Raw genomic sequence first — 15,185 nt, 5'->3', positions numbered from 1 at the left:
CACTGTACAGTCAGCAGGGAGCTTGGAACTGTTTCAGGGTTTCTAATATACATCTTCAAAAGTCTTTTTGATTCATTCAGTTTCCTGCTTGCATAAGAAATCACAGTTATACTTTTGGAAATGAGTCTTTTGCTTTGAACCATCAACTTTGCGGTAGAACTTGTGATGCATTTTCAAAAGGAGTTGCTTTGAGCAATATTGAGTACAAGTTTTCTTTTTTAAAATAAAGCATGATGCTTTCTAGCACATCCAGCACAAATAACAGAAATATTGTAGACAAGATCCTCAAATTATTTTCTGTCCCTGTTACGCATCAAAACCCATAAATTTCTTTAGAGATGCTAATATAATCCAATTTCACTGTTCATATTTATGGATTTTATTTGTAGATTTGAGAGTTGTTGCTCAGATAAACAAAGATCTATTTGACTATTAGCAGGTAAAAGAAACAATGACAGCTTCTGTGCAACTTCTCTTCAATTTTAGTATTGAATCTTCTTCAGCTATAGCACTGGTATTGAGGGTTTTAAGTGTTCAGAAAGACTGCTATCTAAAATATTCAGAACTTCAATGAATAAAACTGCATTTTATTTTGCTAGATAACAGTTTGCCTAGATAAAATCAGAAATAACTTACTATTAAATGTTCACTAAACAGAATGTCTTTCCTCTTGTGGGCCAGAGTAAAGAAAATTTTGATGTTACTGTAGCACAGCTGAGGTGGGAAGGGATATCTGAAATTACCAGGTGGTTAAACACCACCCTGCTCCAAGCAGGACCACCAGAACAGAATGCCCTGAGCTTGACAGTTAAATTCTGAATTCCTATGAGAATGGGGACAACCCAGCCAGTCAGGACACCCTGCTCCAGTGTTTGATCACCCTTGCAGTAGAACAAGTGTCTGTTGCTTCTTCTCATTTCACTGGGCATAAATGAGAAGAGTTTTTGCTTCTTTTCTGCTTCCCTGTCCTTGTTACTCATATTAAAACTCTTATAAAACTCCATTTGCTAATCTACTTTATGATTACACACCTTACACAGCACTGGGTTATGTTAGTCTGGATTTTTCTCCCATTACCCTTTTTAAATTCAGGTACAGGGTATTTGTTCTCTGTCAAAATAATAACACCTCCAAATCAATAGTTTAATTAAAAAATGTTCTAAGTAAATTTAGCTGCATGCAACTTTCACTGCACTGGGAGAGCAATGAAGTGGTAGCTTTTAATCAAGCAAATTAAGATTTGTTTTTTGTGGCCATTTATATTTCCTTTTAAATATTCAGCCTTTGTTTCCATTTCAACATTATACCTTTGGCTGAAGACAGATGTCCAGCAAGGTGTTCAAGCAGTCCTGGACCAGGCTTAATTATAAGCAGCCTATATGGAAACTAATTTTTTTTTCTTTTCCCTTTAATTGTATGACTGAAGAAACTTTTATTATTCCCAAGTCTCATTTGTGAAGACAATACATTAACAATGCCATGCTAAAGGTTAAACTTTGGAACCGTTGTATTTATGGTGAACTTTGCTCTAAGTATATTGCTGACTTATAAATCATTGTTACTGCTGAGCTGGCTCGATGTGTGCTAACACTACAGCTTGTAATGCAGGAAGCAGAATGTAGGTACACAAAGGGCCCTGCAAGCAGTTTGGCAAGCTGACTGTTTCCAAGCAATAAAGTTGCCTTTCAGCACATTAATCTGGTAGTCTACAGTACCAGAATAGCTCTTATAATTATTTTCAAATAATATTTCATCATCTTTCTGCTTATATAGTGCAGCATTACTTTCTGTATTTTCTGTGCATATTCCTGCACACGGATGCAAGCATTCCGTATTTCTCAGACAATTTTCCTTATTTCTGAACTTTGCTAAGCACAGATTTTTATTCACATTTTCTGACTACATTCTTGCTTTCATCAATATTAACATTTTTGTCCACGGTATTCCATCTAACAGTGATTTCATGCACCTTGACCTTGTTAATGTTCTTCTCTTTGCAGGAGAACCAGGAAAGGATATTACATGGGCTTAAAATATCTTTCAAAATGTGTTTCATTGAAATCTTATAATCTTAAATTCCAGAAAGATGATTTAGTTAGATGCTCGGGTGCACTACATCCACTAAATAAGCCAGGTCCCCATACAACTTTTTTAACTCTCAGTATCAATCCTTGAGACATCTCTTGATTTTCACTTCCACTCAAATGGGTACCTTTTTCTCCTGTCAGGCCTAGAAGAATTCTGTTGAAGACTACCAGTTCTGGGGCTGCCAAAATGTTTTCTTTCTTGAGTGTTGCTACCCCGACTATTAGATCACAGCTTTTCTTCTACAGATGAAGAATTTACTATGGCCATAAAGCTTCTATACTTTTTATACTTGACTTCCATGCATTAAAGCAGAGAAGAAATTCGACAGCCTTTTTCAAACTGCAGATTTACAGCAGTGACCTAACACACCTATCACATTGTGTGCTTGTGCTCTGGAAGATGAATGTTCAGCATGAGTTCTATGGTCTACATCCTAAGCCTTTAGTGTAGTCTAAATGCTCCCTTTTGCACCCTAAGAATTATGTTGATGGAATAAGATCAGGCTGGAAAGCAATCTGGTAACATAATTGTATTCTTGATATTCTGTCTGACCTTTGCTAATTTCTCCCTTATGCTCTGTCTTTTGTGTCTGTTATTTTTTTTCCCTCTGTCTATTTATAGAATGAGTTATCAGGAATAATTATATAGGTTTCTATCTAAAATAAATATGAAATATTTTACATTTATATAAGCCACTTTACATTTATCTAAACTATAGCATGTTTTCACAGGTTTGTCCATGGTCACATGCTTTGAGGTGCTCCAGCCTCATCCACTGAGGTGCTCCAACCTCCAGCCATCAGTGACCTGTGCACAGTGACCTGTCGAGGTGTACCTGTTACTGCACTGACTTACCCACAGCCATAGATCCTTTGAGGTGTACTTCCCCAGCATGGACTCACCCATCAGAGTTACACCTGCTGCCACTCACACATGACCATGGCCACAGGTTCTTCAAGATGTACCTGCTTTGGCATGGGCTTATTCTCAGCCACAAGCAGCCCAGGGTGTCCCAATCTCATGTGGCCTCATCTGCAGGTCACAGTCCCTTTGACTCCCCTCCACACTGGAGTTACAGCTTGTTCTTTCCGGTGCAGCAGCAGCAATGACCTGGCCATCTGCCAGCAGGAACATCACCTGTGCTGTTATCAAAATGTTCCCAGGCACAGTAGAGTAAGGAGATAAGCAGTGCAGCAATCAGTGAAAGCAAGAAGCAGCCAATAGAAAGCACTAGCATCTAATGAACAGTCAGGAAAGCAGACCCCATGGCAACACAGGAGTGTGCCAATTAACATCTAGAAATAAATAAAAGCTATAAATTTGATCTAACACATTCCAATCAAACTTGTCATTATCTCAAACCCTTTGAGCCACATGTACCAGGAAGGATTGCGCTGGTTGAACCCCAGCTGGCAGCCCAGCCCCACATAGCTGCTCACTCACTCCCCTGGTGGGATGGGAGACGGAACCAGATGGGTCAAGATAAAGACAGTTTAATAGGGAAAGCAAGAACTATGCACACAAGGAAAGCAAAACAAGGATTTCATGGGCAGGCAGGTGTTCAGCCATCCCCAGGGGAGCAGAACCCCCTTGCACATTACAGTGACTTGGGAAGATCAACCCCATCACTTGGAACATCTCCCACTGGTTCTGAGCATGACACCATAGGATGTAGCCTGTCCCTTTGTTCAGCTGGGGTCAGCCCTCCTGGCTCTGCCTCTTCACAACTTTTTGTGCACTCCCAACCTCCTTGCTGGTAGGGCAGTGTGAGAAGCAGGAAAGGCCTTGGCTCTATATAAACACTGTTCAGCAATAATTAAAATGTCCCTGAATAGCCACACTATTTCCAGCACAAATCCATTACACAGCCCTTTATCAGCTACTGTGAAGGAAATTAACTACACCCCAGCCCAAACCAGCACACATTAACACACGGTATTGCTTTGTGTTTTGTTTATGTCTAAATGAAGATGCTTTCAATAGTTACTATTTCTATGGTGTACAATTTAGGGTAGCACAAGCATGCTGAGGCTAGCCTTAAATTAAGTAATTCATAAACTGAGCATAATCTATATGTTGCACACAATTTTATGTACCTTGAGTTAGAAAGCAAGTAGAAGAGAAAGATGAATGTATTGGTTCTTAAAAACTACTTTTGTGGCACAATTGTTTAAAAATAAATATTATTTGGTTTCTAATATCTATCTTCATATAAGTAATAAATATCTCCTCAGTACTATAAGAAACATTCCCCATATTTCCCATTAATAATCTTGGCAAAGCATAAGAATTCTGCTGTAATTATACAGTAACTCTTCTTAATCTCATTTTTAGAGTCAAATCTTGCATACCAAAATGTCTCTCATATGCTTCCTGCTCCATTTCAGCCAGACAAATCAGTAATTTGTAAAGGTGAGACCAGAAACAACAGCCAGATCAGAAAGATGGGCTTAAGTCCAAGGAGTGAAAAGATTGCCAACTTCTAAATTGGAGATGGTACCTGATACTGGAAGTGCCTAGATAGCTGCATAAGAATCAGTTCATGGAAGTCAAAGGGGGAAGGGATGGGACTGAAATCCAACCCCACAGAGAAAGGAAAAACATCTTTGACAGTGGGCAAGGAATGGCTGCAAAGGCTGCAATGCTTGGGCTTGCTGGTGTAGGAGAGAAGTAACCCCAGGGCAGGAAGGACCTAGGCTGCTCTGCTGGGAGAATTGAGGCCAGCTGATGAAAGTGCCTCTGATACAGTGTCAGGAGAGAGAAAAATAATGGGAGATTAATTGCCTGGTAAGGGAGAATAAAACAAAGAGAGAATGGGAATGAAGAATACAGATGTGGAGCAGTGATATTTTGAGAGGGATCAGTATAAAATGTGGCCATTACATCACAGAGAGCTGAGGCTACATGAGAAGAGCTGGAGCAGGGAGCTGCTTGGGGAAATGAGGGAAGAGAGTGAGGATTTCAGTTTTCTAATGATACTAGGACTAAGATAAGGGATCACAGAAAAACACTTGTGTAATATGTAAAACAGGAAATAGGCTGTGGGAAAGAAGAGCATTGAGGAAAAAGCCAAGGGATTTTTCTGACAGAGACCACACACACTTTTAGAATTTCTAGAGCCCAGAAGTCATAAGCCTAACTTGTCTACCTCTTTCAGCAAATATCTGCATAGTATTTTTTTGGCAAAACTTATGTCTCATTGAGTAGTACTCTTATTTGATTTCCAGAAAATTATGCACTTTGATAGAAAATATTGAATGAGCTTCAGTGGCAGCGGAAACAGGATGAATAACAAGAAGACCTGAATAGTGACCACTGACCTTATTTTGTACAGTTCAGTAGAAACAGGAACTTTCCCCTTTAATTTTATAGAATTCTTTTCTTACAACTTTCCCCCTGTAAAATCTCAATCTTTGTAAGTTGTACAACTAACTTAGAAGACATTTAGTGCAGTTGTTTAGTTTTAGGAACGTAGGTGCACAGTGATATCACTAGATTTATTTATAAAATTTTTTTAATCTGCATGTTTTCCCTTCCTTACAGGCAAAGCTATTTCTCATTCACAAGTGATATACACCACTGTGTTACGTACAAATCATGTCTGTCTAATACTAAAAAAGCCCACATGACTGAAATCACAAAGAAGCCTGTTGCAATTTCATGGCTATTGGAAGGGTTTCCCGAAAGAATTTAGCAAAAGAAAACGTTCTGGAGTGTTTTGTTCTTGTAGGCATCTGTATAGGAGACTACCACGTCTATTGTTTTAAAGCTTTATGTTTAATGTGGATTCTTTGGTTTGATTTTGGGTTTTTTGAGGGTGTTTTTGGGGATTTTTTTGATGTGTGTTTTCTTTGTTGCTGGGGCTTTTTTTCTAGTTTTGTTTTTTGGGGGGGTTAGTGTGGTTCTTTTTTTTTTTTTTGTTTTTTTTTTTTTTTTTGTTTTTTTTTCTTTTTTTTGTGTGTGTGTGTGTTTTGTTTTTTTTTTTTAATTGTAGCAGTTAATATTTGGAGATGAAAATTGAGGGAAAGGGGAACTCTGCCTTGGGTTTTGTAAAGATCAGGCTTGATAGGTCTTCAAGTAGTGGCTTGCTTTTCATCTTTTGTTGTTTGTTCCATTTAGCATTGCTTCTTGTTGATAAGCTTTTGCAGTTATTTTTTAACTCTTCTTTATTCAGTTTGTCACTGTAGAAATTGGGCCACTGCACCTACAAAGTATGGTGTTATTTGATGGACTGTCTATAATGAAATTAGTAAATAGTAGCTAGGATAGATAATATAAAAATGGGAAGGCAGATGTGTGTTTCAGTCTGTTTGCATTATAAAGAGACTTAAAATAGTTTAAGATGAGTGGTTCCTAGAACTGATGATAATATTATTTTGCTATCTAGCAATAAATTCCTAAATTTATCTTAAAATTGCTGATTAAAAATAGTTTAAAGCTTTTGGAGCATTTAGAAACAGTTTTTAAGTAAAAGAAAATATTATAACCCAGAAATGATGATGTTATCTCTTCACCTGGATCTTATTTGTGATGCATTCTGTATAAACTTACATGAGCTGAAAGGCAAGGAGAGATTTTGGGAGTTGCAGAGATTTACGAACTTCCATTCTTGAAGAAATGCTAAGATCCTAAACACTTGCTTTTAAAATACTGTTCTGAGCAGGCCTGTTTATTAAATTCATGTAATGCATCACTCAGAGAAACTGCACATCTGATTTTTGAAGGCCTTAGAATAAAACTCCTCAAAAGAAAGGGAGAAAGTATTTTGCAAAGAACTCAAAATCAGAAAGAAATCTAGGGATTTGTGGTAACAAGTCAGCTCAGAGAAAACTGAATCTGTTGAAGATGTAAAGGCAGCTTTCTCGAAGCATCAACAAAGCCAACCACTCTCAAATGTGATGCTCACAGGATCATTGATTCCTTCTTGACTAGGGAGGGAGCTTGTTAAAAAAGGGCAGCCAAGCAAAATGTATTCATACAGGTGGCATGGATACCACTAGGAGTTAAAAAGCATCAAACAAATGGTTGAACTATTTTCTATATTAAAAATGCAGAAAAGATGACAGATTTGGTAGGTTAAATGTAAAAACACAGTAAGGATGGCAAAGCGAGTTTAAGAAACACTATCATAAATTCATCAGCGCATGAAGAGAAGACAGCCTGGAAGAGTGCACAGGCTCATGTCATGGTTGGAGTATTAAGATGGCACGTGAGAAAAAGAAAAATAAATAGGAGAAAGCAAAGCCGAAAAGTCTTAGGAGAGAAGGCTGATTAGATTGTGAGCTCACTGTGAGAGACAGTACAAACACCCATGCAAGAGACTTTTTTCTGAGTAATCTGTCTGAGTTGGAAGTGCCAGTCAAAGAAGTTCTGGGACAAGACAATTAGATAATTGAAGTCTCACCAAGCATCAAGATCCAAATGCATTTCACCCAGGCTCTAGAAGGTTGCTTTATTCTTGTATTTTCCCTAGGTGTTAAATAGCTGGTTTGAGATTTAGTTGAAGGTTTCAGGGTTATTTTATCTCAGTGTACTCATCCATGCTTAAGCTAAATGGTCTAGTGCATCCTTTCTTTTCTGTTTTGTCTGTGTTACAAGTTACAGATGCAAGAAGTCTGAGCTCAGACTTCACAGTTTTATCTTGTTTATTTGCCTCATTTGGTGTAACCATCTGTGTCCAAGGTCTGTCATATTCTTTGTTGCTGTTCTCCTGGGAATATGTGATTGTTTCTTCTGCTGAGTAAAAACAAATCAAAAATAGCTGTCCCTACTCCTTTTCCCTTATATTCTCTCTGGGGTTTTTCAGTAATTTCTCTCATGCTTAGGTCCTTGAATATTTCAGATATATTTTGTCTTCATTTTATTCTATCAAAACTTTCTGTCAAAAAATTCCTTCCTTCTGTTCTCAAGTCACATTTGATTTGCATTTTTATTGTTGGCATTTCTGACCCACATACACCATATGTAGAGCAAACATATATTTTCTTGATCTCTTAATTATTTGTTCTTCCAAATTTGTAGAATTTTTTTAAAGCTAACTGTGGACTTTTAATTGCTTAATAATTTACAAAACTTTCTTTTTAGAAGCTACAGCCATCAATATTACTAACATGCCTCATTAGTAATTTTTCATTCTTTCTGAAAAATTCTGTATAACTTAATGTAACATAGTTACTAATGAGGAAAACAAACAAAATCAAACATAAAAAATAGAATAAACCTCTCATATTTTCCATACATAAACACTGATGTAATCTCATTCCTCAAGGGGCTTCATATGATTCTGATATGTGCATATTCCTCATACCATACTATGACCATAGCATACTATGGCCACTGAAAGCTGTAATAAGAGTTATAAAATAATGGCAGAATTCTAAGTGTCATACCTGAATATTGTTTTAATTTTTCTATGTATATGACTAATAAATTATTTGTTAAAGTATTTAAATAATTTTCCCCAATATTTTCCATTTAAAGCCTGTTACATTTGCAAAAATATAAAATATAATTTTGTGATTTAATGAAGATTTTTTTAAAAGGCCAGAGAGTTAAACCTGATTAAAGAAATTCTTTACTGTGGGAGTGGTGAGACACAGGAACAGGCTGCCCAGAAAAGCTGTGAATAGCCCATCCCTGCAAGTGTTGAAGTTGGATGGGGTTCTGAGCAGTCTGGTCTAGTGGGAGCTGTCCCTGCCTATGGCAAAGGAGTTGGAACTAAAAGATCTTTAAGGTGCATTCCAACCCAGACCATTCCATGATTCTATGTCAGTTTACATTCATTCATAAATAACACCCTTCTAGTCCTTTTCCCCCCTTTATTTGTAATACACATTTTCTAAAATATCACTGCCCTTTTAACAGAAAAATTGAAGAATGCATCTGGATATCCTTTTCAGATCTTTTCACTTCAGTAGTACTTTGTGTTTAAGAGATTAGCAATATCATAGTGTCTCACTAATGCCTGATATTTAACTTTATTCCAATTATGATAGAGGAAGGATTTTGTTATCAGTAACATACTTGCTGGCACTCAGGAATAAAAGGGCTTCAATTTCTGGCTCAAACAACAAAAAAGATCCTGCAGAACCTTTGTTGCTGCTTTTGTGCCCAATGTTCTTGTTCCATACCAGGAGGAGTGTGAGGTTTATTTTCAGCACCTCCTTGCCTGCTCTGAGTGCCTTGGCTGGAGCACTCCAAGAGAGAAGAAGCTGTTTCACTGAGTACAGGGCACATTGTCATGGCTTGGTTGTTCCTCTCTGGCTGCTTTTACTCAGTTGCTACTGAGCAAATACCTCGTGTCTGGTATGAAGACACTCTGCCTCTCCAAACCCCTTTCCTAGAATATTGATGGCATATTAGAAGCATTTTATTTACTTTTCATATTGCAAAGCTTTTCTAGTAGTGCTGTGTATAGAAATGAAATGTCTCTTTTTTTAGCTGCTGTGTGTGACTTTGAAAGAGAGAGCTGTGGCTGGATGGAAACTGTAACAGATGAATTTGACTGGGTAAGAAGTTCCAGCAATGCTCTTCCACCTGCATTTCAGAACCAAGCTCCTCCACGAGATCACACCTATAACAAACCTGAAGGTAAGACAAGCCAGGTCTAGAACAGAGAAGTAGAGTAGATAAACCTTTCTTTAACCAAATTTTAAATGGAGGCCATGAATGCTGTAAAAACATTTATAAGCATTTTGTTTCTTTAGCCTGACAAGTGGCTTTTTGTTTTATTTTAACAGGTCATTTTATGTTCATTCTGAAGACCAGCAACAGCATTTCACAAATAGCTCGACTACGAAGCCCAGAGTTCAGGCAAACAGGACCAAATTGCACACTATCCTTTTGGTAGGAATAATTTACATTTAAAATTCCTGGATCATCTCACATTGCTTCTACTGGACTGAAATTGAGGTTATAGTTGAAATAGATACATCTTTCTCTGAAGAATTTATTTCATTTTATTCTGTCAGCATATAGTCTTCATTGTGAACAATACAGATATAAGATGAAAGAAGTGAAACATGACATGACTTTGTTGTCAGGCTCTGAGCAAAATTATAGTAAAGGATGTGTCTGTGTATACATGGGCAAACATCACAGTCATTTTGCTAACAATTCTTTTGTAAGTAAATTTGAAAATGTGGAATTTTTTCAAGAAATAGAAAGTACTGAAAAATCTAATAGTTCACTTCTAGTATCCAAATTAGATGTCATCCTTTTTAAGTAAAAGCCAGTGTGAAAATTGGTTCTTTGCTTCCACTTTTTTCATACACAGAGAACAAAAACCAAACCAAAACAACACAACCCCAACTAAAAATAAACAATCAAACCCAAACAACATTTTCAGTAATTGTCTTGTCTTAGTCTTTGTGCAAAATTGTCAAATATAGACTGAAAAATATAGCTTTGATAATTTGTTTACTAAAGGCCAAATTGTTGCTAATATTTAAATAAAGGTTTAGCCTGTACAGTCTTTATACATGTTATAAATATATGAATATTATTGAGTGCAGTTTGTCTCAGTGTGTCAAACACACTGCCATAGGAAGTGAATGGAATTGTCTTTTTATCCAAGATTCATGACTTGGAGTTGGACATTACTAGCTGTTGGTTGTATATTGTGCTTCTGCTCTCTCAATTTTGTTGTACAATTGCCAATTTTAAGTATTTAATATTTTAAATGCTGTAGAAAGTAGCATGTTAACAATAACATAGATAGAAGGCATACTTACGCTTTCAGTAAGTGTTCTGTTTTCTTTCTGGAAACTTTACAATATGTACTTATAAAACAACATTATGCATCTGAGTGAGCAGTGTTTGTTGCTTAATATGAAAGTAAATATGAGTCTTCAGTTATGGGTTTCAATTTAATGCTTTTTTTCGTAAAATTTTCAGCTCTTGAGATGAGGCCTAGACTGATATAGCACTTATCTGACCATCATTCAGAAAGCAGATTGATTTACAGGCCTGTGGACTTCCTTTGTATGACAGAGAGATAACAGAAAAGATACTGGTCATTTTAACTGATGTGGTCCATTTTCATCATTTGCTCACATAAGATTCTTGTTTTTATCATTTTAGGTATTACAATTATGGAGAGTCGGTTGGGGGCAGCAGAGCTGCAATTGCTTGTGGATGGGGTGAAGAGGCCTACAGTCCTTTGGAGGACGTATTTTGGCGAGGGAAGTCAGTGGCTGAAGGCAGTCATTCAGCTTGGACGCCTTTCCACATGCTTTCCAATTTCCCTTGATAAAATCAGTCTGGGGATTTATGAGGGCGTCTCAGCAATTGATGATATTAGATTTGAAAACTGTGCTCTCCCGCCTCCAGCATTAGTTGTGAAGGTCCAAATCACTTCTGGTGCAGAGACACTAAAGCATGTATTGATAATTTGTTGATCTGTGATCTTCTGGATGACGGTGGGGATGGATCAGATGAAGACAGCTGTGGTAAGTACTCTCCACTTACTGTGGCAAGTACTATTGCTTACTTACATCACATAAAAATTGACTTCCCAATTCACCCTGTATTGAAAGAGCACAGAATTGCTACAGCCAGTAATGATTCCACTCCATATAGTTAGAGATAAAACAGAATGGTAATTTAAACTTAAATGCATATGATAAGTTAAACTGAGGGTAAATGGAATTCTATCTGCTTTATCCAGAGCAACAATATTTCTTTATCCTTTGTAAAACATGAACATTCATTGCAAGTTATTTTAAAAGAGAGCACTTAAAGTCAGACAGTTTTGGGTCAATGTGCTATCTTTGATTTTACTGACAGAAGTACAGTGTAAGACTGTAACGATGGACTGAGAGCAGTGTATGTCCTACCTCTTCCTAGGACCTATACTCTTCCTATCTAAATAAAGTTAAAATATCTCTACTAAAGATAGGAGTCATGCTGAACATTTTTGTCCCCTTCAAAGGAAGGACTTGAAAGTACTGAAGAAAGCTATGGGTCATTCACATTTTTGGCACTCACCTGAATGCTGAAGGGTGCTGTTGATGGTTTTTCCCCTGAAGCATGCGTTCATCAATTTTAAGAACTCAAGAACATTAATATAAAATAAATTAACTAGCATTTGCTTTATGACTTCCTGAGGTAACTAAATTATGCAAATCACAATCAGTTTGAGAAACGGGGGGCACCTTACATGCTTGAGGTGATATCGTCTGCAGTAATAATTGCTGAATATCAACTTAATACTGCTGTAAATTTAAAAGAAAGTGAAGGCTTTCCAGCTTACCTTAGTTCTTCTATTTGTGGAATGCTTAGCTTCTTTACAACCCATTTTGAGGTCTACTATAAGATTTGAGTTGCAGTTTTAAACACCATTAAATTAAGCAATAGCTTAATTGAAAAAAAAATGCCATAACATCAGTTACTGCTTATGAAAGGCAGATACAAAGTTGGAAAGCAAGTTCACCTCTGACATATTTTATTGTTTTATATTAGATGTAATCAATACATTTTGCCCTCATGTCAAATAAAGAAAACACAGTTGTGTTATAAACTCTTTGATTAACCCTTGACAAAATTATCATGTTAATATTATGAGAATAATAAAGATATCAACCCCAATGTGTTTTTAGGATTACATCTCCCAAGCAAACATACATTAGGTCATTTATCACACACACCTACAAGACAGTATAGTGTGGTTTATTTCATTCAATTAACCTCAATTTTAACTCCTTTGATCTGTTCATCTCCAGTTAAAGGACTTTACAGTCTTTAATTTTAATAATGCATAAAATTAATAACATGGATGATTTTATTCACAGCTCTCTTTATTCAATAAATTAAGTACAATTTGACAGGTATATATTGGAAATAAATATTTGCAAGGATGAAAAAATATATTCAAGCACTGTGCTGATGGAATCTTGTGTAGGGTCAGATGTGATAAACCCACGAAGGTCCCTCACCTCTGAGGGGCCAGCCCTTGCAGAGAAATGGCTTAAAATAATTTTCGAGACAGCTCTTTAAGTGTGTTTTGTAAAGGAAAGGTTTTAATAAAAACAAAATAAGAAGTGATACAGAAACAAAAGCTGGGCACAGGTGTCAGAGAAGACTCTGACACCTTGCTAAGACACCTTAAAAAGCACTTGAGCTCCTTTGTGCTCCTTTATAAATACTTAATGTTTTAGGAGGGACAACTTGGCCCTCAGCCAATAGAAGCAGCTACAGATGTTGAGAAACAATTCTAAAGCCCAACCAGTGCTCCTGTGCTGGCTCTGGGCCAATTACAATGAGAAGGCTATGGAAAATTCTAGTTTAACCTCCTTACATGTTCAAAGCTAAACAAAAAACTTTTTCCTTAGATAGAGTCATTTGCTTGGGTGTGGAAATGCACTGCAAAACGATGTCCTTTTGATACTGCTTCTTTATTTTTGACAGTCCATTCTCCTTACATTTCAGACCCTGACCTACAGTGTAACTTTGAAAACGGGCTGTGCAATTGGGAGCAGGATGTACAGGATGACTTTGACTGGATCAGAATACGGGGTCCAACGCCCACAGTTAACACAGGCCCCTTAAAGGACCACACCACAGGCACAGCCAGAGGACACTACCTGTACCTGGAATCCTCTGAGCCACGCCATTTCCGAGATAAAGCTGTCTTGCTCAGTCCTCTCTTCAACCCTTCTGAAAATGGAACCTGTGCTTTCCGCTTTCATTATCATATGTTTGGAAAGCAAGTTTATAGGCTGTCAGTCTTCCAAAGAAGTGTGAGTAATACTAAGGGATGGCTACTGTGGTACAAGATTGGAAATCAAGAAAACAGATGGCTCAGACAGACACTCTTCATCAGAAGTTCTAAGCCATTTCAGGTATGATCCTTCTAAGCTGTGAAAAGATTATTTGCTGTATCGTAAAACACTGAGAGTATATAAATGACTGCACAATCTCTAAGCTATTTGTGACTGATCAATTTTCCTTCAAAATATGTTTGTAGGGTTTTTTAAGAAATATGTAAATATTTTTGTTCTAGTAGTTACATTAAATTTTACGCATAAAACGCTTAATTTTAAGATTTTGATTGTGTTATTTAAAATGGATACTGGTTTTGTTTTTCAAAGACTTGGTGAAAAAATTTGTCCAAATCTACTACAAAATAATTTGATTCATTAATGTAAAGACTGTTCAAAAAATATCTTCTGCTTTGCTTTACTTTTAAAGAGTTACAGATTAATTTTTGAATTATATAATGCCAGAAAAGATATCAATACAAAATATTTGGCTGCCAGGTTAGACAAAAAGTCAAAAATCACTTGGGGTAAGGTAGATTAAAGTAAATTAAACTATAAATTTTGACTTATTTTCTCATCTTTTAAACATTGTATATTATTTATCTTTGGACTACATGTGGCCTGTTTTTTTAGTTATTTTATTTTTTTGTTTTTATTTCCAGTTGGGATGTTCTGCAGGGGTTATGAGAAGACTTGGTTCACGTGATTGCCAACTGGTCTTAAAAATTAACACCCTCCTCTCCCAAACACCATATTATTATTAAAAAAAAAGCCTTCCCCTTCTTTAAAACTGGTATAGTGCAGTATTTTCTTTAGATTGTTCATTATTTTCTCCCAAAACACTCTTTTTAAGTAAGTGTTCCCCTTCCCCCTTCCCCCTTCCCCTCCCCTGTTTAGTGGTTTATCTAAAGAGATATAAACCTATGTGTGCCATATTTGACCTCCTGAGGGTTAGGAAGGTCTGTTCAGTAACTGAAGTGCTTATTCACATGTTAGTGTTGTAGGGTTTTCTGTTGTACCTGCACAGTTCTGTGCAGGGAATTTCAAAGATCTTATATTATTTTGATCTAGCTTTGCTTCTCATGTCATTTTTGAGGGGCATGAGGTATAAGTTTGACTGTTCTGAAGAATGAGATCAAGATCTGATGTTCATTATTGTGTATTGTGTATCTTATAATGGAGTTTGCAGTGTCCACAGCCTGCAACACTTCAAAAATCAGAAGTTTTGAAGAGACCAAGTTGTGTTCTGTTTCTACTAAGTTGCTAAGTGCTGATCTCTTCTCAATCTTTCTTTCTCTTTCCAAACTTTAAGTGCATAGTGTTTAAATACACTCTGTT

The 15,185-nt window shown here is 36.7% G+C and overlaps 1 protein-coding gene across 1 annotated transcript in view; it reads left to right on the top strand.

Annotated features, from left to right (window-relative positions):
- The window catches only part of MALRD1 (MAM and LDL receptor class A domain containing 1), a 229,147-nt gene that overhangs the window by 43,922 nt on the left and 170,040 nt on the right, over positions 1–15,185 (top strand). The window contains 6 exon segments of the mRNA XM_066316924.1: positions 9,529–9,678; positions 9,828–9,933; positions 11,170–11,194; positions 11,196–11,418; positions 11,421–11,537; positions 13,516–13,928. Coding sequence (XP_066173021.1) covers positions 9,529–9,678; positions 9,828–9,933; positions 11,170–11,194; positions 11,196–11,418; positions 11,421–11,537; positions 13,516–13,928 — 1,034 coding nt within the window.

Source organism: Sylvia atricapilla, chromosome 1 (genome assembly GCF_009819655.1).
Source record: "Sylvia atricapilla isolate bSylAtr1 chromosome 1, bSylAtr1.pri, whole genome shotgun sequence".
Classification (NCBI taxonomy): Eukaryota; Metazoa; Chordata; class Aves; order Passeriformes; family Sylviidae; genus Sylvia; species Sylvia atricapilla.
The sequence above is the reverse complement of the archived record's forward strand: the minus strand, read 5'-3'. Positions and strand labels throughout refer to the sequence as shown.